The sequence below is a fragment of the Eptatretus burgeri genome, chromosome 2 (genome assembly GCF_056783735.1).
Source record: "Eptatretus burgeri isolate ZD-2024b chromosome 2, Ebu_testis_v1, whole genome shotgun sequence".
Classification (NCBI taxonomy): Eukaryota; Metazoa; Chordata; class Myxini; order Myxiniformes; family Myxinidae; genus Eptatretus; species Eptatretus burgeri.
This window is the reverse complement of record NC_140962.1, coordinates 153636008-153663123: the sequence shown is the minus strand read 5'-3', so window position 1 is coordinate 153663123 and position 27116 is coordinate 153636008. Positions and strand designations below refer to the sequence as shown.

The following is a 27116-nucleotide window of genomic DNA, read 5'->3' as shown; positions in this document are numbered from 1 at the left end:
TGCTTAAAAAATTGGCGCATTAGAAAATGCGCAAGTGCAGAAATGAAATAAACCTACAAACGCTGACATTTCCAAGCATTGGGAGAGGGAGAGAGAGAGATTTATTAATATGGATGATCATTTCTAAAGTTTATTTTCACCTCACCCTGTGCATTCACAAGCCCCAAATATGACATGCCCATCAGTGTTAAAAAGCACCAAAACCAGATACGTTGTCTCCCTCAACGAAGTCTGCCTGGTACATCTGGCTCTCACATACATAATAACTGGCACAATATTTATTATTTTCACGTCACGAAGACGTCCTTTGTTGAAGAGATGGTAGCCATTAATTTGTTGGTAATTTCGCATGGCACAATTAGAGACGTTCCGTTGAATCAATCGCCGAGCATGCCATGTTCACCGGAGGCACCTCTGCAGGGTTTAAAGTCCATTCACTGGAAGCAATAGTCAGAGGTTTGGGTAAAACGCGCCAGTCTACAGTTCAGGCCTTGCACCGGTCCACATAGTCAGGAGTTTTTGCAGTACGTGCGGCTGCAAGGTCTCCGCTCTGTCGGCTAGCTGAAAGAGTTTTCCAAATCTTTCACTGTGCATAGGCACAGCCCTTTCTCTCAGGTACTTTTCCAATTACTTTTGGCTTCTTTTAAAACCTTTTTGAGCCATTTTAGGTAACAATCCTTATCTCGCACACACAAAACGTGCCACAATCAACATTGCCGCTGAGCAGTTTCTGTGCATGCACGCTGAGCATTCTTGGGCAGATTACATCATTTTGAAAATCACGTATTCGTTATTACTGATAATTAGATTTTAATGCAATTAACAGTACAATATAAAACACGTCAATAGCAGTTTGATTACCGGTTCTTTTTTGGTCTTCACCCATTAACTTTGGCTTTGATAAAAAAAAAAAATTGTAAGAGTCATCACCCTTCAGACTCACCCTCAAAATTCGCTATTGAACTTGGAGGCATTTTGAATACATCAGTGCCCCCATACTGTAGCTTTCCGTACGGTCAGTACATGCCCTTTTCTCTTCTCTCTCCCCCCCCCTCATTATCGCTACGTGCTCCCAACCTCTCCAATTTCTGTCAGTGCTCAGCTTTCGACCTGGTGGTTGAATGGCCAGTGGTTGTAGTGTGGGATAAATGAGAAAAACAGGCAGGACTCAATGAAAGATGTTCTCTCATTTGCAACTTGATTATAATTATCCATCTCGTCTTGTGCATTCGAAAGTTGCATTCCCATGATCTTATACTGTTTGGACCTCATGGTGGCATGGAGCTCGCGGGCTCGATTATTATGGGTTAAGTTACGAGTATGTACTGCTCTTCCACGATGTGCTGGCGCCTCCAAAATCACATTTGTCTCTCCTGGAATCTGTGGAATCAAAGGTCTCAACATGATTGGAATCTCATTTCATGAGGATGAAAGACGAGGTCTCGTGAGCTGTTGTTTTTACTGTTCCTCCAGTCTTCTCGTTCTTCTCAGCCTTCCGCCTCTCCCAAGAAACTCCAGGATGCACGTATCGTTCCCATAACCCCCTCCTGGTTAAACCTCCCAAATCCAGACTGACTGCACACCTCAACTCTTCTTCCTCGATTCTCCCAGCTATTGGACCACCATCCAGAACTTCATGCGTGCCTCTTGTTATACCCAATTTTGTCCCATAATCTATTTTACCTCCATGAACCTTTCCAAACCCAACCATCTTACTTGCTACTTATGGTGTTTCCTCCCCTTTTATCCATTCCCTTGATGTTTGTCCCACTGTCAGATCTACATGGATCTTCCATGAGCCTCGATGATGTGAAGAAATCGAAAAATAAAAAACAGCAAAAGGAGTGTCAACACAGAGTTAATTAAGCTCTACCCCTATATAATCATATAGGCAACAATTGATGGAGCTGACAAGATAACCAGAGGTACACACACTCCCCTCGGAGCTGTCTATCCAGGGTTTGAATCCCAACCCAGCTATTAACTATCAAGCTGGTGTCTCGTCGGTGGGATGATTCATCAATGTGTGTGCTGGCCCTTGGATGGATGTCCCATCTGCCTGCATTAGTTGGTTGACGTAAAAGATCGCACGGTGTCCTTCATGAAGAGTAGGCGGATTAGCTTCAGCACACTGAACAAATTAAAAATTTCTGCTCTAACCTGCAGGGTCACAGCATCAGAGGCCCAGCTGCAATACAGCACCCACATGATATTACATATAAAGTGATCAGTACTTTCCGGGACATGAAAGACCACACAAAGTTATGTTGTATTACATCCAACACAAAAGAGTGAAAGTTAAGAACTACTGCAATGACAGCTGCTGGTCCATGAGGACCCGCCGTTTCACGAGTCAAGAGTGGGCGCACACGGTACTTCAATGGCACGAGTCTGAAGATCGAGGAGACCGGAGTTGAAATTGACCACACATAATGCAAGGAAGAGGGTTGAAAGTTCTCCGGTGGCAGCTTTTTAAAATGGTCTCCCACTTGAGATTCACCTTTAATTCCGCACCTCTGGCCAGAGACCGATTTGCGACTATTGTACCAGATCTATGTCAGAACAATGTGATAACATGCGTTTACGATTTGTCTGTTTAAAACCAGACAGAATAGAACAAACTTTTTCACAGATGCAAAACTCGAGAGTTTAAAAAACACAAAAACACCTTACCCTACACTCCTACAGTCTTGAGGAAAAAAAAGGACATTGGCGAGGTCTGCGAGCAGCAATTTTGATTGGTCGAGATGTAAAATGCCGTAATATTTTGTCCAAGTCCTGTGATACTAAAGGGGCTGTCACACCTTGACGTTTTAGCCAGCGTATGCCGACGTATGAAAAATTTGGCGAATACGCTGGCACACGTCGAATACGTTATGGGTAAGTTTGGTATACGTTAAGAGCACGCTGAAGCACGCTGGCATACGTCGTAGTACGCCGAGTACGTCGACAAATTTTGTGCATGCTCAAAATTTTCCGACGTATGCCAGCGTATGACTCACACGTTCCGCATACGCTGGCCATAAGTTGTCGGCACGTTATGCGATCATTGACACACGTTACTTGTAAGTTACTCATAAGTCGAAATACGTCGAGGTAATGTCTAGCGTACCCAAAACTTATTTCTAACCTACGAGTAACGTGCTTTGAACCTATGTGTAACATATCTCAAACGCATATTGACGTATGTAGACGTATTTGACATCTTCCGGATGACCACAGAACTTACTGAACGTGTTTCTAACTTACGGCTACCGTGTAATGACGTATTGGCAGCGTTTAGGGGAATTGGTATATAAAAATGGGCTTCACAGGAGGAACCCGTCAGTGTTCCAGACTCCATGGTTTTTTGGGGTTTTTTTCTTCGGCATGACGGTGATGTTGACACTTCGATGTCTAGTGCGGTTATGATTTGAATCGTCGAGCGGCAGCCTTTTAATAAGCTACGCCACGTGATCGTCGGCGATACTCTGCCGCGCTATGCATAAGTTAGACTATCGTTGGGCATAAGTTGTGAACGCCGACAACACGCTAAGCATTCGTTGGTATAAGTTATCTATAAGTTATCGAAACATTCTGTGTACGTTACTAATACGTTATGCAAACGTTCAACTCGTTATGAATATGCCCAAAACTGAAAAAAAACATCAATAGTTCAGCGTACGCCAGCGTTTTAGATCCATTTTGATACGTTGCCATACGCTGGCTAAATCGTCAAGGTGTGACAGGGGCTTAAAGGAAATGGTTTGAAAGCGGGAATAAGACGATTTGTGTTCTGCAGTGTTCGAGTATATAATTCAATTTAAATAGAACTAGTGCGTGAACATACGTGCGTGGCAGTACGTGCAAAAAAAAAAAAAACAAACAAAAAAAACTTTCAAATCGCATGCCAGAAACAACAACCACACAGGCCGTTCCTTCGCTCTCGCGTGCCCGTATGTGCGTGGCCGTACATGAAAAAAAAAATTCAAACAACCACACAGGCCGTTCCTTCGCTCTCGTAAACGACGACTGGATTGGGGCATTGTGTTTATCTATAAATGCGCATAAGAAATCGAGAAATTATAACAATACAGTGAGTCATCACTATCCGGAAGTCCGTACGTTGTAACCCGTAATAGGGAACACACTCCAACTTGGCCATAACTTGGGAACCACTCATCTGATTAATTTCAAACCTTTTGAAAGGCAAACAAACAGAGATTGCTGGAATTATAGATAGATAGAAGATAGATACTGTGGGTGTAAAACGCCAAGCAATGTGTCCTGTCATTGGTAACTAAGGCGCCCTTTCCCCATCGGCCACGCCTACGCTACAACGTGTCCTGTCATTGGTTTGGAAAATAAATGGCCATAACTTGGGAAGCACTTGTCCGATTAATATCAAACCTTGAAAAGGCACATCCTCAGGTCCCCAGCAATATACCTGGCAAGTTTCAATTAGATCAGACCAGTGGTTAATAGCGGTCACAGACACACAGAGATTGCAGGAATTATAGATAGATAAAGATTTTAAAAGTTGCAGAAAAAATATTTTCAAATCAGAAGTTTACCGCCTTTAATGCAGCGTCTTTTACACCACCTTATCTAACACGCCCCATTAGTTATTCGAGCCTGTTGTTTGTGCCCTTTACGAAGTCCTTAAAAGCAGTAAGTTCCCCATTTGAAATGATTTTCAATTTCGTTCGACTGCCAGAGGGGCCAACAGAGTGAAGCAACCATTTCGCTCCTCTCTGCGCACGTACGAACGGAACAAATTGAGAGCCACAGTCCTGCTAAAGTCCATTCACTGGTAGCGCCAGCAAGTTCGTTTTTCGATTTGTGTTCAAAATATAACATTCAATCGAAATCAAGTTGTTCCTCGATCATAAACTGACGTTTGTGGACAGACAACCGATAAAGTGAAGCAATTGCTGAACCCTGATTTTTTGCTTTGCACGCGCGTTGGGTTACGAGACATTACAGGTCATAATGAGATGGTGCACATATTGTACATCAATTTAATGATCAATTTGGCCTACGAGTTGCATCATCATGGAGGCTGTGCCCCTTAACACCTGGACTGAGAACAGCTCACCTTCTGTCGAAAGGAACCATGGGATGTTGAAGGTCCACCAGTGAATGGCAAAGATACTCTTTGCCAAATGCACGACATTTTGGGCGGCCCCCTGACCCCCAGATATTTGGTTGACATTATTCTCTTGAATCGTAGTGCTGCAGCAAACGTACGATGTCAATTTCACTTCGGAAGTGTTTTGGCTGTCCGTTTTCTTTTGAGCAAGGGGTATGCAAAGGCTTCGGAGCTCCTATTGAGCATCTCACTGTGATCCAATCAAGATCGCCCGAAGAGTTAGATGTGCATTTACGATCGATAACCTTGCACCGATGTGCTCCTCAAAAAAACCCCCGACAAGTCCGAATCAAGGCAGTGTCTAAAGATAAATTCTACTCGATTAAACTGTGAACGTCTTACAGTCTCGATGAAAAAAGAGAGAGAGAGAGATGGAGAGAGATGGAGAGAGATGGAGAGAGATGGAGAGAGATGGAGAGAGATGGAGAGAGATGGAGAGAGATGGAGAGAGATGGAGAGAGATGGAGAGAGATGGAGAGAGATGGAGAGAGATGGAGAGAGATGGAGAGAGATGGAGAGAGATGGAGAGAGATGGAGAGAGATGGAGAGAGATGGAGAGAGATGGAGAGAGATGGAGAGAGATGGAGAGAGATGGAGAGAGATGGAGAGAGATGGAGAGAGATGGAGAGAGATGGAGAGAGATGGAGAGAGATGGAGAGAGATGGAGAGAGATGGAGAGAGATGGAGAGAGATGGAGAGAGATGGAGAGAGATGGAGAGAGATGGAGAGAGATGGAGAGAGATGGAGAGAGATGGAGAGAGATGGAGAGAGATACAGAGAGAGAGAGATACAGAGAGAGAGATACAGAGAGAGAGAGAGAGAGAGAGAGAGAGAGAGAGAGAGAGAGAGAGAGAGAGAGAGAGAGAGAGAAGTGTTACTCACTTGAATAATGAATCGGGGAAATCATACACAGCACTTAGGTATTTAAAACCATGTCATTGACATGTCAAGTCATTTCAGGTTTACTCAAGGTGTGATGAACTCGGCATTGCACACATTGGAACTATTCAATTCAAAAAACGAGTCAAAAACTTTGAAATGTAAACTCTGTGCAGAGATATTGCTTTCTATACAAAGAGAACAACGAGCACAATGCAAGCTGTACTTGTGGAACTCCATTCTCGTCGCTTCTCCTTTGTCCGCACGAATAAAATCGGCGCTGGAGTTGAGAGGACTTGAAGGTTGGTTATCGCTCATAGGTCATCGAGCGTGATGCTCCGGGACACCTCGAGGCAGAAAACACTCAACCAAGGAGCTTACCTGCAAAATCACTCCGCCTGGAGGCACAGCCCCACACCTGTGCGGAAGGTTCTCGGCGAGACGGCCATTCTCTGGAAGCAATGCTGTTGTTATTTTGTTTTCTGAAAACTGTATCTGGTCACGTCGCCTGGTTTTCAATGTTCATGCCGGATGTGGCGGTGGTCTGTGGTCCTTTATCGTTCGTGGCTCGGTCAGGTCCATGACTGCTGGAGTCGAGGTTTTACATCGATGGATTATCCTGTCCAAGCCTTTATATGTCTTGGTACGTCGTCACACACGACAGAAGTGGTTTTCAGTCCGAGAGAAGGTGACCGACACTGCCCGTTTCAAATTTTACAAAAACCATGTCAAGTCGACTCGGTATTGAAATTTCCCCCAAAATGGAGCGCCATTGTTGTTGTCTTTGTAATAAATCTTCTTTACAAATGTTGGGTTTCTATCTTGTGTCCTTGCAAGTGTATCCGATAGGTTGACGGGCAATAGAACCCTTCACCACAAACACTACAGCGATACCGCTCCCTCGGCTGGTGGTTGCGCATGTGCGATTTTAAATCGGATTCATACCAGAACCTCTTCACACAAACTTGGCAAGCATACCGATACTCGCCGGTGTGAACACGCACGTGCTTTATCAACTCGGATTCGTACCAGAATGCCTTTTCACAAAATTTGCAACCGAAACGACGCTCTCCTGTGTGAACGTGCATGTGCCTCGTCAAATCGGATTCATACCAGAACGTCTTCGCACAGATGCTGCAACGGTATCGATACTCTCGCATGTGAATGGCCATGTGCCTCTTTAAAACAGATTCGCACGAGAACGGCTTCGCACAAACTCGGCATATGCGTGGTTTCTTCGGCGGCCGAATCCGCATGCGCTTCCCAAAGCCCAATTTGCGCTGGGATTCCTTCGCACAATCTTTGGAACCGTACGGTCGCTCTCCCACGTGAGGTTCCGTGTGTTTATAACGGTCGAACGACTGACTCGACGTCTTCTCGCAAACCGAAGACGTGCTCGGTCGATCGCCGTTGTGCGTTTGGACGCGTGCCGTGCATCCTGATTTATGAATGAATACCTTCCCGCACACGTTGCAAGGAAAGGAGTTCTTTCTCCTCTGGATACGAGCGTAGAGCGCGAACACCTCTTGAAAATGGCGAGTATCAGAATAATAAGTCCAGGAACCCGGTCGATGCTTCTCCATGTGCACCTGCAAAGCAGCCTTCGTGAAGGTGCGAGAGCAAAAGGTGCAGGGGTACTTCCTGGTCAGCGTATCTTGTGGTCCTGTGCAGATCATTCACAAAAAAAAAGGAAACAATTTATCAGCAGTTGCTACAATGAATATAAAGCTTAAATTAGACACAAAAGGTACAATCATCTAATATACATAAAGCTCTTACCAACCACTGACTGACTGACTCATATTAAAGATTGGAACCTTCCGGGTGACGTCGAAAGCTGAATTTTTGCTGAAGCAGTCAAAAGGAAGAGTATACACAGAGATGTTTGCCATTCCTTTTCCCAGTGGCAATCGTGTCAGGGATTTGGAATGCAACCACAGGGCACGCGCACGCACGTAACGGTGTACTCTTTATTGAAAGGAACCGTCGGATCTTGGACCCTTCCACAGCGAACGCGAGCGGACGGGACACCCGGCAAAATGTCTCCCCGAAGCCTCAGAAAGGTTTCCTGCCCTCTTGTGTCAGTATTTTGTGACAATCATCAGATCTCAGTTATTACACCGACGTGTTATGGAAGCTGGATAGCGGTGCGATTTGGTGAGGTACAGGAAGGAACGAGTCTATTTCTAGCTTTAAAGGTCGTCGGCGACATTGAAAATGTGGACGCTAACACGCTCGGAGTCGGTAAAGTGTCTCGAGGTGATCGAATTCAAGAGCTTAAACTACAAGTCTGGTTGCCAAGATTCATGGACGTCTGTATTCGAACTTCAGAGAGACTGGAATTCAGAGTTGCGGAAGAGAGCACATCATCGGGTTCAATGATGGGCAAATATTCGTCCAATCAGTGCAACGATGAAAGCCGACATCGAAGTGCCACAAAACTGCACCAAATGCATGGATACAAAAGAAGAAAACCGAAGTAGAACAAGGAACAGATCTCCGAGGAACACCCAGAGACGGATGAAGTGCATCTGATGAACAGCTGCTCATGTTTACAGGAGATGTTGCAACTGCAAGATAAGATTAGCCGACGCTGAGGACGCGAGCGGCAAATTTGATTGGTCGAGATGGCGTAAAATGCCGTAATATTTTGTCCACGTACTTCTGAACGGAAGGTTGTGGCAAGAAGCCGATTTGTGTTCAACGGTGTTCAAGTATATAATTCAATTTAAATAAAATAAAGGTTTTAAAGGTTGTAGAAAAAAAAAATTCCCCCCGTTGACGCACTGTCTTTTCCACTGCCTTATTTAACAGGTTAAATGAGTTATTCGTGCCCGTTTGTGTCCTTTATGACTTCCTAATAATCGCAAGTTCCCTGTTCGGGATTATTAGCCTGTCCCTGGTGCAGCGGGAGACGTGGTTTTGCAATCACTCCCATGTGTGTTGGCTGTGACTTTTTGAGCTTTTGACATCAAATTTTCAAAAAAAAAAAAAAAACGCTTGGTGATGAGAAAATTGGAGAAGAGAAATTAATGATTTGGTCAAAAGGTCAACGTCACATAAAATGGTCAACGTTCATGCCATCAACCTGAAATTTAAAGAATTTTCACATTGGGGCGCCGAATTGGTTCGCCAATCAAAAGCTTGCAGGCAATTGTTGTTGGTTCTCTTTAGATCAAAAGGTCAAAGGTAAAGGTTGCATAAAAATTTTCAATGTTAACGACACAATACGACCCAATTCAGAGTGCAACGTGTGTTCTGCGAAGAAAGTCAAAGGTCAAGGTCACAAAATTTCCATCTGATCGACTTGAAATTTGAGCAGCGTTTGCATATTGGTTACTGAAGCCTATTGCTTCCGAGGTCAAAAGGTCAAGATTGCCTAAAATCGTCAATCTTTAAATGTATATTTTTACCTCCACCATCGGAGGTGGACGGAGGTTGCTTTCAGCGCTGTATGTGTTTGTTTGTTTGAATGCATATATGTGTAGGATACCTCAAAAGCTTGTGTACAGATTCGGAAAAAAAACAAAAAAACATTGCGGACACGTTAGATGTTCGACGAGGATGAACTAATTAGATTTTGGTGAACATCCGGATACCAGAATTTTTTTTTTAAATTGGTTTTTCACCATCGAGAGATGAGGCCAAAAACTATATATAGCATGATGTCTCAAAAAGTGGTGGACAGATTCGGACGAAATTTGGTGGACAGGTTGAGCGTGTGACACGGACAAAACGATTCAATTTTGGTGAAGATCCGAATCGGTATACAATAATATTTTTTTATTTTTACAAGTGATTCTTCACCATTGAGAAATGGGGCCAAAAAACGACAGACAGCACAACATCTCAGAAAGTTGTGGAAGGATGACAAAACTTGGTGGATGAGATCATTGGATAAAAGCCATTTAGATTTTGGTTCAAGTCATTAGATCCAGATCTGGCCAATCAGTGGGATACAAAATGTAAACTCTTCAGCCAAGTGGAGGTATGTGCTCTACCAAGGGCCGTTCTAGTTACCTTCGCCACCAAAGGTGAAGGAGGTTGTTTTGACCCCTTTCTGTCTGTTTGTTGGGTCGCCGAAAAAGGTGAACCTCATTGTTAGTAATTCTGTCTGTTTGTTTGGATGTTTGTTCGTTTGTCATCAGCATAATTGGTAGTAAACGTGGGCGGATTTTGACCAAACTCGGGTGGTAGGTACATCTTATGACCTAGTGCTTTGGAAATTGTGATGGTTGCTAGGGACGCTTTGGTTCCCTAGCAACAACCGAAAAACCTTCAAAATCGGTACCGTTCACCCGAAATCAATTCCGAAAGCCATCATCCCACGTAGGGTTATGAAATTTGGCAGGAATGATCTACAGGTGATGCTCTATGAAATATATTCTGGTTTTTGTGATATATGGAATACTTTACCCGCAGCGCCCCCTACAATTAGGGTATGCGCGAAAATTGAAGGCCCCCGAGCGACTAGGTGAGTGCATCGATACGAATGAAACTTTGCAGGTTCATGGTACTCAATGAGTACTACAACTTTGCCTCAGGACATATTGACCGATTTCGCTTAGGTCAGGGGTCAAAGGTCAATTAGTGCAAAAATCGATAATATGCGAGAGCCGGAGGTGCCTTCGCGCCAAATGCTACTCCTCCCTGGGTTATGGTCGGATGGTCATGAAAATTCACACTAATCGTCTGGAATACATTGTGCACAAACGATCGAGCCGGATTTTTGATTTAGATCTTTGTTCACCCACAGCACCCCCTCGAACTTTGGGGATTTCCTATTTCATACCGCATTTTCGGTACTTTTCATTCAAATGGATACCGAGTAGTTATCAGTTGTTGGAACTGGATGAGATTTGATATGCATAATCTTAAGGTGATTCCCTATCCGCTATATGACATCCATTTTGATCTATATCTTATAGTTTGCATGCTCGGCGACCCATCGCCGCCTACAGGCTTGTCTGTCTGTTTGTGTACAGGATATCTCCAAAAGTTGTGGACGGATGCGGATGAAATTTTGGACAGGTTCAGTGTGCGACAACGACGAACCGATTAGATTTTGGTGAACAGTCGGATTCCGATCCGGCTCATAGAATTTTTAAAAGGGATTCTTCACCTTTGAGAGACGGGGCCAAAAATGATATATAGCACGATATCTCAAAAAAGTTGTGGACAGATTCAGATGAAACTTGGTGGACATGTTGGGTGTCTGACCACGACGAATCGATTCGATTTTGGTGAAGATCTGAATCCGGATCCGACGACTACAATTTTACAAGTGATTCTTCACCATTCAGAGATAGGGCCAAAAATGATAGAGAGCACGATATCTCAAAAACATATTGGGCCAGATATGTTCTGATGTATCAGGCATTATGGGGAAGAGACATGCGCTCTACCGAGTGCCCTTCTAGTTAACCTCCGCCATCGAAGATCGGAGGTTACTGTTTTCACCCCTTTCTGCTTGTTTGTTTGTTATCTTGCCAAAACTAAGTTTTTGCAAGATATGTTAGTCAGCTTGTATGTTTTATTTATTTATTTATTTATTTATTTTTTGTTTGTCTGTAATCACGTATAAAAAATTCTGCAGAGAGAGCACAGTTATCATTGGAAATTTTTGTAACTTCGCATATCAGAGGCCTATAGAGGTCCCTTTCAGCGCATAAAATTTTGAAAGTCAAGATCAAAGGTGAAGGTCACTTTGTCGCAAATCAGGGGAGTCAACGAAACCCTTATTTTTTGAGTAATTTTGATCGGATCGTCTTCAAACTTCATGGGAATATAGTTCATGGTCTGGCGCTCAGCTGATTAATTTTTGGTGGCGATTGGCCTTGACCTTCATGGTTAACGCCTGAGGTCAAACATATTTGACCCCAAGGTCAAATTTTCAAGTTTTAGGAACCATATCGTGTCGTACCTCAAATTGAACACCTCGATGAGTGCTTTCTCGATATGTCAAGCTTGAGACATTCTGACGTCATTTGGTGACGTTATGAGGCAAACGCATATTTTTCATGGTTACTCTGTAGAACGATTCTCATCGGAATCTCTCGTAGACAGATATTCCTCAAGGAGTCGCTCCTGGTGGATAGCAGCTCTGTTCACCTCAGTGTGACCTTAAAGAAGTCACACGTGGTCACCTTTTGGCAAGATACAGGTCACCCTGCGGGTGACATTGGTTTATTTGTTTGTTTGTTTGTTTGTGAACAGTATTACGGAAAAACTCCTCAACGGATTTCGACGAAACTTGGTGGGGGGGTTAGATATGGTCCAATGATCATGCCATTAGATTTTGGACTTGGTCCCCCCCCCCCACTAAAAAGAAATTGTTAGAGAAAAAAATTTTTTTTTTGCATTTCTACATGTTTTAAGTGATTTCCACCCCCCCCCCCCAAAAAAATATTTAGAGAAAAATAAAAAATTTTGCAACTTTATTTCAACAAAATTTCGATTTCTTTTTTTTGCATTTCTACACGTTTTTAGTGATTTCCAACCCCCCCCCCAAAAAAAATTGTTCGAGAAAAATTTATTTTTTTGTATTTCTATATGTTTTAAGTGATTTCCAACCCCCCCAAAAAAAATTTAGAGAAAATTTTTTTTTGCATTTCTACATGTTTTAAGTGATTTCCACCCCCCACCAAAAAAATTTTTAGAGAAAAATAAAAAAATTGCAACTTTTTTTCAACAAAATTTTGATTTCTTTTTTTTGCATTTCTAAATGTTTTTAGTGATATCCAACCCCCCCCAAAAAAAAAATTTAGAGAAATTTTTTTTTCATTTCTACATGTTTTAAGTGATTTCCAACCCCCCCAAAAAAATTGTTAGAGAAAAATTAAATTTTTTGCAACTTTTTTTTCAACAAAATTTCTATTTCTTTTTTTTGCATTTCTACATGTTTTTTGTGATTTCCAACCCCCCCCCAAAAAAAATTGTTCGAGAAATTTTTTTTTTGTATTTCTACATGTTTTAAGTGATTTCCAACCCCCCCCTCCCAAAAAAATTTTTAGAGAAAAATAAAAATTTTTGCAACTTTTTTTCAACAAAATTTCGATTTCTTTTTTTTGCATTTCTAAATGTTTTTAGTGATTTCCAACCCCCCCCCAAAAAAAATTGAGAATTTTTTTTTTGCATTTCTACATGTTTTAAGTGATTTCCAACCCCCCGCCCCAAAAATTTTAGAGAAAAAAAATTTTTTTTTTGCATTTTTACATGTTTTAAGTGATTTCCAACACCCTCCCCTCCCCCAAAAAAAAATGGAGAAAAGAACTATAATTCTGTCAGTACTGTTGACATTTAATGAATAAGATATAAGGTTCACTTGAGTGACCCAGCAGTATTGGCGGCGGAGGTTTTGCACTCTCCCGAGTGCTCCCCCTAGAGTTTTTAGCTGTTGTCGTCATATTTAACAAACAGAAAAAGAAGAAATCCAAATACTGCACAAAGCAGATGCGGATGGGCTTTGCATTTTCAGATTCTTACTCGTTATTAATTCCATTTGACTGCCAGGCAGTCAAACAAAAACTAAAAATTACCTTACTCTTCTGTGAGGATGCACACTCAGGACGAGATTCCGTACAATTTACCAAATTCAGAGCCAAAGTACTGCTGAACTGCATAGTTCGTGTTCCGCATCGCAGGTTCGTCTTCCAAATTAATGTTCTACCGTGTTCAAAATACAATATTCAATTGAAATCAAGTCGTTCCTTGATTTAACAATTGCTTTAAAAATGCTTTTGCTTCACGCACACGCAGCGCAATACTGTTTAATTATTACACGTTATATAAGGTGGTGTGAAAGACAGTGCGTCAACTGCAGTAAACTTCCGATTCAATCTTGTTTTTTTTCTTTTCGAGCTTCTTTAAAAAACTTTTTTTGTTTCAATTGAATTTATATATTTGAATTGATCGCTGCAGAACACAAGTCGCCTTCTTTGCATTTCAAAAAACATTCAGTTTGGCAGCGAATGAGGAAAATTTTACACCGTCTTGACCAATCGTATTTGCCATGTGCTCTGAGGACGGAGTAACAGAGATTCAGACAAAATGACTGGGCTGTACAAGATGTGATGTTAATCTAGTTTGTCAAGAACTCTCCCGAGCTCAGTGGCGGATCCAGGATTTTTTGAAATGGGGTTTCCAGAAATCAAGGGAATGGGTACATACGCGCCCGATGCTGCTAGCATGAAGCTATTAAGATCTGGGGCCAGCTTAAGGGCCCCCCCCCCATAGTGTTTGCAGAGCGTTGGTGCTGTCAAAGCAGTTTCTGGGTGGTTTGCCATTGCCTTCACAGCGTTGTTTGTCCATGCTCGATCCTTTTTAAATGCTGAGCATCAAGTAAGGAAGCAGCAGCATGCATCATTTTTTGGTATGTCGTTGGTATGACTTGGACAGGGTTTGAACCCCTGACCTCCCAGACTTAAAGCGGACGCTCTTGACACCACTGAGCCTTGTCGAACTTGTGCAGCAATCGGAAAGTCCCCCGTCATGCTGTGTTTATGAATATATGGGGAGTAGTTATAGTTGGTGCAAGGGGCCAGATTTTTATTTTTTATTATGCATTAATTTATTTATTTACTTGCAACGAGCAGTTTTCAGCTCATTCCGTAAGGTAATGTCTGTATACAGTAATCACACATCCCCTCACCTCCCCCCACCCCACAATCACTGTATACTTCCCACTCCCCCTCTCTCCACTGCATGCGTCCCTACTCCCCCTAATGCATCCGTTCCCACTTCCCCTCCCCACAATGCATCCGTCCCCACTCCCCCAATGCATCTGCCCCCTCCCCCGGTCCCCACTCCCCCTCCCCCAATGCATCCGCCCCCATCCCCACCCTCCAATGCATCCACCCACCACCTCCATCCCCCATCCCCCACCCCCAATGCATCCGCCCCCACCTCCATCCCCACCCCCCAATGCATCCGCCCCCACCTCCATCCCCACCCCCCCAATGCATCCGCCCCCCACCCCCGTCCCCACTCCCCAATGCATCCGCCCCCCACCCCCGTCCCCACTCCCCCCAATGCATCCGCCCCCACCCCCACCCCCGTCCCCACTCCCCAATGCATCCGCCCCCACCCCCGTCCCCACTCCCCCCAATGCATCCGCCCCCACCCCCACCCCCGTCCCCACTCCCCAATGCATCCGCCCCCACCCCCGTCCCCACTCCCCAATGCATCCGCCCCCACCCCCGTCCCCACTCCCCCAATGCATCCGCCCCCATCCCCACTCCCCCAATGCATCCGCCCCCCATCCCCACTCCCCTCCAAGGCATCCGCCCCCCATCCCCACTCCCCCAATGCATCCGCCCCCCATCCCCACTCCCCTCCAAGGCATCCGCCCCCCCATCCCCACTCCCCTCCAATGCATCCGTCCCCCCTCCCCCACTCCCCCAACTGACCCTCCTCCAGGTGGTCTCTTCCGTCCTCTTCAAAACCAACCGAGTCCTCATCCTCGATCGGCAGGGATCTCCCAGGCCCCCCCATCTCCTCGTCGTCCTCTTCGCGTCCGGCCGAAACGGTCCATTCAGATCTTGGCCCCGCACGGCACGACTCCATGAAACGACAGAGCCTGGCGTACATGGACGAAGTGAACTTCCGTGTGACCAAAGAACAGAGTCGAACCCTCACCGAAGGAGGCTCAGCGAGGGCACACAGGATGCCAAAGATCTCGATCCCTAATTCCCTCAGCACGACTCGGAGAACGTCCTCCGTCAGGCCGTGCATCTCGAGCCAGGCCGGGACCGGCCCGACGGCACCACGACCTGTGGACGAGTCCATTGTCCGTTAAGAACGCACGACCCGCAAAATCAAATAAATAAAATAATAAATACGGACATCGCTCGGTTTGGAGTTTTATTTTTATTACTTTCATGACTGAGGGACCTGAACCTGATGATAGCCACCTGATGGCTCCGCAAGCTTTATGATTAAAAAAAAAACAACAACAACAACAACAACAAAAACAATCATTTCCGGTGGAGGGTGTGAAGCTTCGTCTTCGTTATTAGTTGTTGATGATAACAATGTTGTTGTTGATAAAGAAATTCGACGCAGCTGATTTTTTTTGTTGACAAGTATGTTGATCTCCTCAGTTTGTTTGTGTGTGTTTGTTTGTTTGTTTGTTTGTGTGTGTGTTTGTGTGTGTGTGTGTGTGTGTTTGTGTGTGTTTGTGTGTGTTTGTGTGTATGTGTGTGTGTGTGTGTGTGTGTGTGTGTTTGTGTGTATGTGTGTATGTGTGTGTGTGTTTGTGTGTTTGTGTGTGTGTGCGTGTGTGTGTGTGTGTGTTTGTGTGTGTTTGTGTGTGTGTGTGTATATGTGTTTGTGTGTGTCTGTGTGTGTGTGTGTATGTGTGTATGTGTGTGTGTATGTGTGTTTGTATGTGTGTGTTTGTGTGTTTGTGTGTGTGTTTGTGTGTTTGTGTGTGTCTGTGTGTGTGTGTGTGTGTCTGTGTGTGGATGTGTCTGTGTGTGTGCATGTGTGTTTGTGTGTGTGTATGTGTGTTTGTATGTGTGTGCTTGTGTGGTTGTGTGTGTGTTTGTGTGTGTGTTTGTGTGTGTGTTTGTGTGTGTGTCTGTGTGTGTGTATGTGTGTTTGTGTGTGTGTCTTTGTGAGTTTGTGTGTGTGTGTGTGTGTGTTTGTATGTGTTTGTGTGTATGTGTGTGTGTATGTGTGTGTTTGTGTGTTTGTATGTGTGTTTGTGTGTGTGTTTGTGTGTGTTTGTGTGTGTGTGTATGTGTTTGTTTCTGTGTTTGTGTGTGTTTGTGTGTTTGTGTGTGTGTGTGTTTGTGTGTTTGTATGTTTCTGTTTGTGTGTGTGTGTTTGTATGTTTCTGTTTGTGTGTGTGTGTTTGTATGTTTCTGTTTGTGTGTGTGTGTGTGTTTGTATGTTTCTGTGTGTGTGTGTGTGTGTGTGTGTGTGTGTGTGTGTGTGTGTGTGTGTGTGTGTGTGTTCATGTGTCTGTGTGTCTGTCCGCTCGCCTCCAGCCCAAACCGCTCAACCGATCGTCCTGAAATTTTCAGAGATTAATGTCACCGACCCTGTGATGGTGTCGCATTGAAGTTTCATCAAATTCAGTCGACCGAAAAGGTCTACATAGGCCACAAGGCCAATTTGAGGAAAATTTTCTAAAATCCTCAAATTTCATCCGATTGACTTGAAATTTGAACAGGATTTGCACATCAGGTCGGTGGATTCAACCATAGTTTTGAGGTTATCCAAGGTCAAAAGGTCGACATAGGCCATTAGGTCAACACGAAATAGGCCAAATTTTTTAATTGTTGCTAAAATCTTCAATTTTCATCCGATTGACTTGAAATCTGAACAGGATTAATATTTCAGGTCACTGAATTCAACCAGCGAAGTATTTTTGAGGTCAAATTTGTTTGATGGAATTTGCAAGTATCGTGCTCTGCACGACGTCCTCTTGATTGTTTGTCTGTCTGTTTTTCCGCACAGAACTCTCGTGTTTTTCTCCGCAAACGCTTGACGGATTGAGACTAAATTTTCACCATTGGTGCGACTACTGATGTAGAATACATCAATGAAATTATGACGTCATCGGTCACGTGATGTGGCAGCCATATTGGAAAAACGGAAAAAACGTCGGACCTCTGTATCTCTGAAACCGTACCAAGGAAAAAAATTGAAGCTTTGGCACACAGCAAGTACTCATGGGGAATGAGTGTGATTTTTTTATGACGTCATAGGTGCCCTCGTTATGACGTCATAATTGCACATGCAGAACGCCACATCCAATCAGTATAAAAAATTTTGAGGGTCATCGAGGGATAAAATGCCCCAGAGAAAAAAAAAAATCATGACGTGATCAGTCACGTGATTCGGCAGCCATATTGTTTTTTTCAAAAACAAACCTTCAAAAATCTTTTTCTCTGAAGTGGCTGAACAGATCGAGGCGAAACATTACACGTATTACCGCCTGTCCATGAGGAACAAAAGGTTCACACACATGATGTCATTGGTCACATGGTTTGGCAGCCATGGTGGATTTACCCGAAAACCCATAAAAAATACACCACTCAAAAGAAGTCCTTGTGAGGGTTTGCAATCTCTGATTGCTTTTCTTGTTTTTTTTATTATCAATATTTTTATTTATTAAAGTTTTTGTAGTTTTTGTATTTTTTATTCTTCTCCTCAGGGGAGGGGGGGCATGGGCTTGGTTAAAAAAACGCACAACATCAACCACACAACACCCCTTGACGAGACTCCCACCAACAGCACTCCTGACACACAATCACCCATCAATGCTCAAGCCACCTCAAAATCCTCTCAACATCCCTGTACCCCTCTATCTCCATAACTTCCAGGTACCTGTCTAATTCTCATTTAAACTTATATTCTGTTTCTGCTGCCACTACCTTTCCAGGTAGGCCATTCCATGCATTAACTACTCTCTGAGTGAAAGTCCCCTGCCTTACTACCATCTTAACTCACCTCTTTACTCTCAGGCTGTGGCCCCTGGTCCGATCATTGTTGACTCTGTTGAATAATTCATCTGCACTTATTTTATCTATACCTTTCATTATCTTAAACGTGTCTGTAATATCTCCTCGTAACCGCCTCCTTTCTAGTGAATAAAGCTCTGTCTCCTTCAGCCGCTCCTCATAGCTGAGTCTATCTAGGCTCGGAATCAATCGAGTAGCCCTGCGCTGAACCCTCTCTATGGCAAGTATGTCCTTCCAGAACTGTGGTGAGCCGAACCACACACAATATTGTAGATGTGGCCCTCACTAAATTCCTGCACAATGTTAACACCACCTCTTTTGATTTATAATTATTCCTGCAGGGTTGAAGGTGACTAAAGGGTTGGCGTCAAGAAGGGCATCCAGCCATAAAAGCATTGCCACAAGAAAGGGTACCATGATTGGAGCCTGCAAAAAGCTGACCCCTGCTCAGGGATAAAGGCTTTCAAATGGTGTGATGACGAGTTGCTGTCCTGACAATATCCCAATATAAGCGTATTCGCTTCGATTTTCGTTAATCACTGGATAAATGATTGAAGTGAATCTGTGGATGGAGTTCAGTTGGCCTTGCATATGGATGAGATCACCTTAAGGACCTCAGGTTGTCACATCACAACCATCCAGAGTGGGATGCAATGAGTTCTTTATGAAATGCAAAGCGACGTGACCAGAGTTTCCTGACGGCTATGCCATGAAGGTTTATCTGAAGAATGACCAGAGTCTGTGCTTCTCCTCAAACTCTGTTGATTGCCTCATTGCAAGATGGTTGGAATACGTACTCAAGAAGCAGGCTCGCTGCGGCTCCTTTACGCACCGTTTTCTCTTGTCGTGACGGAAGAGAAGCCCTTTATGCCAAATGGGTCAGCACTGCTATATGGTTGACCCGGAAGAGGTCATGGCTGAAGGTGAGGCCTACAAGTTCAAATGACCGAACCTTTTCCAGTGGCGGACAATGCAAATTAGGTGATCCTTCTCGAGCTACAGGATATTGATACTGAACACACTCTCTGGGATTCCAACAAAGCTTAAAAATTGTGAGCCACTGATTAGTGTAGTGTGGGACTGGCAAGATGGGCCAAAGGTATGCACGCTCACCTCAGAGCCGTCTAGCCTGGGTTTGAATCTCAGCTCAGCTACAAAGTGTCACCCTGGTGTCTCGCAAACAGAGCGAGGCGTCAATGTGTGTGCTGTCCCTTGGACGGACGTTAAATTGGGTGTTCTGTCTGCCAGCATTAGTTAGTGGACGTTAAAGATGCCACTGTGTCCTTCTTGAAGAGTATGCGAGCTATTGCCAGCACCATGAACAAATTCCTGTATTGACCTACAGGGGGCATTGCATCAGCTGCACAGCGGTGCCCTCAGCCAAAGATGCTACTCACGGCCTTGTGCTGCACATGAAAGAAGAAGTAATGCAACGCAGTTCATACGCCGTAAATGTCCGTCTTCATTGATGCAGCAATTGATTGTGCATATCATAATCGTGTAAACAGGGATTGGAAAAAAAGTTGTGTATTGTTGTTGTACCAGTGACAGGAATCCAACACTCGTAGGAACAAGACGACCAATGACAAATGAAGTTGGCAATGGAGGAACGACATTTTAATTGAATCACTTGCTTCTGCACAACAATGCACACCACCTCACAATTCATGATCATGTAATCTTCACAGCTCGTGTCCATACGTGCCACGATGGTACCAAATGTAAACAAGCATCGACGGACAGGATTTGAGAGAGCTCCGGTGCCATTCGGTCATTTAACGAGGAGATTTGTGTCACAACGATGTGCAATATGTGTTATATGATGTACCTGTTAAACATATTATGAAGGTAATATTTACTTTCCCTTATATCACAAAATAGTTCAGTTAAGGATGAAGTGGAATGAGCCTGTTCGTGCAGCATAATGTGGAACTCGAACCGATATAAGCGATCTGACCTCTGGGCCTATCAGCTCCCACCGTCACGACTGCCATCACCGCCACCAACAGCAGTAATACTGTTGCTTGTGACTATGCCCCTGCACCGCTTCCTGGCACTCTTAGTGCTACCTGTACGGATGATGAGCTTAACCGCCTGGGAATCCCCAGTGTCCGAAAACCAAGTCAAAGTTGGAGGACACAGTTTGGTTGACATACTACCAACCACACAATGCCATTGTCGATACCGTCACCGAGTACCCACAATAATCGTATATCGTGTTTAAACCATCCGGTGTGCCCGTACGATGCTGTACGGACTATCGGCGAGTGTGTACCCCTGTGCATAGTAGCAATGTGAGCATTCAGGTGTATAGGGTTATATCTTTATATGGAGCTGAGGTTCTTGCGATGTCATTTGTGATCCACTCGAAGTGCGATGCAGTCTCTGCAAGCTCTGCCTCAAACCCATTTTTGTGCCAAACCGCATTACTTGTCCCTGTATAACGTGCGGGCACAATCTCGTAACCATCCCATACACCTGCCATGGTCAACGACCGAGAAGATGAAGTTTGAAGACTTGGTTGCTTGTATGGATGTGGAATGACAGGTATAACTAGAACGGGCACTCAGTACAGCTATTGAGTATCACTCAATGGTGATATGAAGAATCCTTTAACAATTAAAAAAAACTCCAGTATGTGGATTTGGATTTTTACCAAAATCTAATCAATTTGTCCTTGTCAAACGCCCAACCTGTCCACGAAGTTTCGTTCCACAACTTTTTGAGATATTGTGTTATACAGGATGTAACAAAATTCCGGAATCATCGGTTAATCGTTTTGTGTTTTTTTTTCAGGATAGAACCTATGAAAATGGATTACACGATGCAAGACAAAGCTGAACTGGTCCTCTTACATGCCGGCGGTTGAAACCAGAGAGAAACTTATCAAGAATATTCCCAGAAACCTTACTTAGATAATATGCCACTTGCGACGTTCTGACATTTCTGGTTTCAGCAGGATGGGGCACCTCCACATTTTGCCTTGGTAACTCGGCACCGGTTAGATGCCATACCAGGACGATGGATCGGTCGACGTGCACCGGTGGAATGGCCCCTAGACCACCAGACTTGACTCCTCTAAACTTTTTCTTGTGGGTTCATCAAAAATCTGTTGTGCATGCCAACCATCCACGAACAATGGGGGCACTGAAAGAGTGTATTCCAGAGGAATGGAACAAAATCAGGATGGACACACTGTATGCAGTCGTTGAAACTACAAAACGCCGAGTTTATAACTGCAAAGCACACCACGGATTACAATTTGAACTTTTGCTGGAATAAAAGCCTTCGATTCCAGAATTTTGTTACACACAAAAAAAAATACAACCTACGATTCCAAAGTTTTGTTCCACCCTGTATATCATTTTTAGCCCCGTCACTCCATGGTGAAGAATCACTTTAAAAATTCTCGGATCCGGATCTTCACCAAAATCGAATCAATTTGTTCTTCCTTCCCGATCCATCTTGTCCACTTGTCCATCCATTATTTGTCCAAGTCTCTATTTTGTCCTGCAACACTGCCGTTTGTATGCCCCCCCCTTCTCTCTTTACTCTTCCTTTTGTTCTGTTGCGTCCTGATCCATTCTGTTTTAGCTCTTACACGAGCCTTGGCTTTGTGTCTCAAAATAATAATAAACTGTCGATTCTCACGTCTTTGTAGTCAGGCTTTCTTGACGAGTTTGCATGCGTCACAAACAGTTTGATGACTGACTGACTCCCCGACCACAAACATTGCAGGTGTACCACTTCTCCCGTTAGTCGTTATCTTCATTTGTGGGTTTCAGGAGGTGAAGAGCTCTTCTCACTCAAAATCTCCTCCTCATTTTTGGTGAAGGATGGTGATTCATGAACCAAACTGTGAAACTTCGTTCTCATCACCTCGTTCCAAGGGCTCTTTCCAGAATCTTCACTGAACCTCTGACAGCCTCCACTTGTCATGGTTTCCTGGAAAGATTTTTAAGTATTGAAACTCCCCGGTGTGAAAGCAACCCGCATCCTTTTAACTCCCTTCCTTTTTCCAGGTTGTTGTGAATTTCCCCCCTCCCCTCCCTCAATTCTTTTAGTTTGTTAGTTGTCAGTTTGTTTGTTTCATTCAGCTTGTCTGCAGCTTATTCATCCCCGTGTGTCCCTCTCCCTCTCTCCTCGATTTCACGTTCACTTGCACCTTGCTGTTGGTATTTCCCCTCTTTCCATTTTGTTCCCTTCTCTTCTGCCCGAGGTCTTCCACAAGCCTCGATAACGTGTGCAACGTCTTTCAGAAAATTTCGCAATTGCATCGTTGCTCTCACACCAATGTGAATACGGAGGTGGCTGAACAATTGTGATTTGTCCCAGATTTTCCTTGCACAGACCGTATGGATGTGAGTGAACGAACAGGTGCCTTTTTAAAATCAGATTTACCCACGAACATCGTCGCATAAACCTAGCAACTGTAAGGACCGTGTCTCGTGTGCATTTGCAGGTGCATCTGACAGTTTGACGACCGATTGACTCCTTTGCCGCAAAGTGAATGGGCACGTGCCATTTCAACTCCCACTCGCCGGAAGGAGCTCGCACAATCTTTGCAAGTGTAAGGAAAGCCTCCCGAGTGAACATGCACGCGCTTTTTGTAAATGCTTTTCGGACCGGAAAGTCTTCGCGCAATCTTTACCCGACGCGCGCGAAGCGAAAAGCAGGGTTAAGAAATTGGTTCACTTTGTCTATCCGTCTACAAACGTTAGTTTATGATCGAGGAACTCCTTAATTCAAATCAAATGTTCTATTTTGAGCATGAATCGGAGCATGAACCTGCAGTTGAGCGGTACTTTGGCTCTGAATTTGGCAAACTGCACGGAATCTCGTCCCAACGGCGCATGCACAGAGAGGAAGGAGTAAGGTAATTTTTTTTTAGTCTGTCTGGCAGTCAAACAAAATTGAAAATCATTCCAAACAGGAAACTTACTGTTTTTAGGGACTTCATAAAGGACACAAACAACAGGCATGGAGAACTAATGTAATGTGTTTAATAAGGTGGTGTAAAACATGGTGCATCAACGGCGGTAAACCTCTGAAAATGGTTGCGTAAAACTTTTTAAATCATTACTTCAATTCCAATTAATTACAGACTTTAACACTGGAGAACACAGATTACCTTCTTGGCACTTTCAAAACCCTTCCGTTTAGCAGGAACAGGGCAAAACTCCTGCCAGAACTCCAGCTCGAGTCCTGCCAGAACTACTTTGTGCAAAGCTTGCAACTGCACGGACGCACGTGAACGTGCTCGTGCCTTTTAATAACCCACGTATCCGTAAATACCTTTGAACAAATTTCACAATGCTACGGACCCTCTCCGTTGCGGGATTTCATGCGATTCTGACAGTTTGAAGACCGGTGGGAATGCCTTTCCGCAAACAAGCGCAGGTGTGCGGCTTCTCCCCGGTGTGAACGCGTCTGTCCTCGCACAAATTTCACAACTCAATCGACGGACTCCCGTGTGAATGCGCACGCGCCGCGTCAGGTCGGACCTGCGCCAGAACGTCTGCGCAAACGTTCCAACCGTATGGGCTTTCCTCGGTGTGGTCACGCATGTGCCTTCTCAATTCCGAACCGAAACAAAACGTCTTCGTGCAAACGACGCAACCGTATCGGAGTTCTTCCATGTGGACGCGCATGTGCTGCTTCAAGTGGGATTCGCGCGAGAACGTCTTCGTGCAAAGTTCGCAACCGTGTCGTTGCTTTCTGCTGTGGGTACGCATGTGTCTCTGACAGAACAACGATTGAGTGAATCTCTTCTTGCAATACTTACAGACAAACGGCTTCTTCGTTTCGGGCACTGCAAAAATGCTTTTCAAGTGGGAAGTATCAGGACCGTCGGTCCGTTGATTGTTGTCGCTTAATAATGGTCGGTGCAGGTCCAAGTGCACAAGCAAAGTAGCCTCAGTGGTGAAGCTGCGAGAGCACGAGGTGCACGGGAACTTCCTGATGATCTTCTCGTGTAATCCTACAAAGAAAATTCACATTAATTCATAATTTTAGGAAGCTGGTGAATTGAAAAAGAATGCTTAAAATAAAGCTACAAAAGACACAGACGTGGTGTGCGAGGTCAAATGGATCAATTGCATCTGATGACAATGTGCAAAATGTCTTCCACAAAAAATTGCTCCATCCGGAAATCCCAATGGGCGTGGAGTGTGCCATCACAAATCCCCACGCTTCCCAACTCAAGCAAACTTGAAATATGGTGAAACGTCCCACCAGGAATGACCCAATATCAAATTTTGAGTTGAATTTTGTACCTCCACCACCGATGGTGGAGGTGGTTATGTTTTCACCCCTTTCTGTCTCTCTGCTTCCTGGAAAAATCGAAGATTTTTGAAGTATATTGGTCGGCCGATTTTGTTTGTCTGACGGTCTGTCTGTTTGTCTATTGCCTATAGGTCACGATGCAAAACCGATCGCCATGAAACTTTACTAAGTTGTTGAGGTAGTCTCAACTGAGAAGCTTATTGATTTTGAGGTCAAAGGTCATCATCTTGAGGTCGAATTTATAAAATCGTCATTTTTTCATCCGATTGACTTGATATTTGAACAGGATTCGTATATTGCGTCACTGGATTGGGAAAACCAACTACTTTTGAGGTCAAAAGGTCAACTCAAGTTAAAACTTCGAAAACCATCAAATTTCATCCGAATAATCGTCAGTTTTCATCCGATTAACCTGCACATTAAGCAGCAATTGCATAGTACGTCACTAAATTTGGAAGCCAACAATTTGAGGTCAAAAGGTCAAAGGTCAACTCAAGCTCAAACTTCTAAAATCATCAATTTATTTTGAAAAAATAATCAATTTCCATCCGATTGACCTGAGCTTTGATCAACATTGTCAATTTTAATCTTAATGAAATGGACAATTTGATGTATCGATGGCAACCATTGGAGAGTGGGGTGTATTTTGCAAGTGTCGTTTTCTGCACGTCTTTTTCTTGTCTGTTTGCTTGTGTGCAGGATATCTCAAGAAGTTGTGGATGGATTCAGATGAAACTTGGTGGACATGTTGGGTGTGTGGCAAGTACAAATTTATTTGATTTGGTGAAGATCTGAATACGAGAATTATTCAATTTTTACAGCGATTCTTCACCATTGAGAGAGAGGGCCAAAAACGATAAATAACATGATATTTCAAAAATGTAATTGGCCCGATATGTTTTCGTGGATCAGGCATTACGTGGAGGTAAGCGCTCTACGGGGTGCAATTCTAGTTTTTTTTTCTGTTTTGACCCCTGTGACTGACTCTAAATCCCAACCCCCTGAGGCATGAACCAGGGGTCAAATCCAAAAAATCATGACATATTTCATGCGTCACCCAATGTTGATTGCATATACAAAGTTTCATTTTAAAAAATGTTTTAAAATGTGCCCGTAATTTCATTTTTCTGTTATTTGACCTTTTGACAATGCACCAAGGCCCTAAGGAGAAAGCCAAAAATGATACTGCTCTCCCACCTTCTTACCATGTAGTAATCACAACTTAAGTTTGGTGAATTTCTGCACAACCTTTTAGGTCGAGGAGACGGCATGACAGACAGACAGACAGACAGACAGATAACGATTCAAATATCACCCTGTTTGTTTGTTTGTTGTTAAGCGTGGAGATAATCACTAATTAGTGCTGGCATCTCAAGGAGATGGGGATGGGCCAGGAAACTGCCTGGGGGATGGCCAGACGGAGGCCCTGGTGTACCAGCGGAAAGTGGATGCAGCGACGCGCTGCTCCGGCACATGCTCCCATACCTGACCAGAATGCTGGGAACTGCACTGTTCAAAATGAGCAGGCCACAATGGAATTTGCATGGGGGGAAGTGAGGAAGAGAAAACTCGGTGGTTTTCCTTTGCACTTCCCAGCAGTTGTCAACTGGGGAATTTGTGATCAAGCCGAGGCACAGATAGATAAACACGGAAAGTGGCAGTCAAGCTTCTTTAGAAAGGGGAAGTCGTACCTTGTATTGTTGTGGGCTGGGGGTCGGTGGCGATGAACGATTACTAGGTGGAGCAGTGGAGTCGTCTCCCACCGAACACCCGGAATTTAGGTCGTGACTCTCGGACAACTCCGAAAGTTCACGGGTCACTTAGAGGACCGCGGTCGCCAATATTTTGAGGGCGTGAGGTCGGGTCCACTTGTCTAATTCCAATTTACCTAAGTACTCATGCCGTCCAACTACCAGGGAAACCACACCCTCGGCCGACTTTGTCCGAATCGAGTCGCTATCACCGACTCGGATCCGGCGTAACCGAGCGGAAGGTACCAAAGCCGCGCCGGACCAAATGAACAATTTATGGCATGAACGGCGTTACTATTTCTCAATACGCACCTTGCTAGGCCAATGAGAGAAAGCACAGAAAAAGAGCTGGTACATTTAACAGGGGTTTATTTATAAAAATAATCGGGGAGGGGGAGCACAAAAAGAGCAGAGTTATCCGAATAAGAAATTGTAATTTACAAGGAAAGGAAAACACTTATACAATTCTACTTACAGACGGGGCCCACGGACGGACGGACGGACGGACGGACGGACGGACACACACACACACACGCACGCACACACACACACACACACACACACACACACACACACACACACACACACACACACACACAC

At 44.2% G+C, this 27116-nt stretch overlaps 2 protein-coding genes across 7 annotated transcripts in view; both read right to left on the bottom strand.

Moving 5' to 3' along the window:
- The window catches only part of LOC147033607 (uncharacterized), a 28283-nt gene extending 12279 nt beyond the window's left edge, over positions 1-16004 (bottom strand). For 2 of the 6 annotated variants that reach the window (XR_015051809.1, XR_015051810.1), the window contains exons 1-2: positions 15418-15864; positions 6392-7673 (exon numbers count right to left, since the gene is read on the bottom strand). Coding sequence is in view for 2 of the 6 variants with exons in the window: in XM_085857521.1 (XP_085713647.1) it covers positions 6811-7673; positions 15418-15796 (1242 nt within the window). In the remaining 4 variants the exon portion in view is untranslated. Of the gene's footprint in view, positions 1-5955; positions 7674-15417; positions 15865-15884 lie in introns of those variants that run through there. The other 4 variants (XM_085857534.1, XM_085857521.1, XM_085857506.1 and 1 more) reach the window with 4 other exon arrangements.
- A 7768-nt stretch (positions 16005-23772) lies between these two features.
- LOC147033606 (uncharacterized) overlaps positions 23773-27116 on the bottom strand; it is a 30076-nt gene continuing 26732 nt past the window's right edge. The window contains exon 2 of the mRNA XM_085857207.1: positions 23773-24460. Within this exon, the coding sequence (XP_085713333.1) occupies positions 23928-24460 (533 nt within the window). The 3' untranslated portion in view covers positions 23773-23927. The remainder of the gene's footprint in view (positions 24461-27116) is intronic.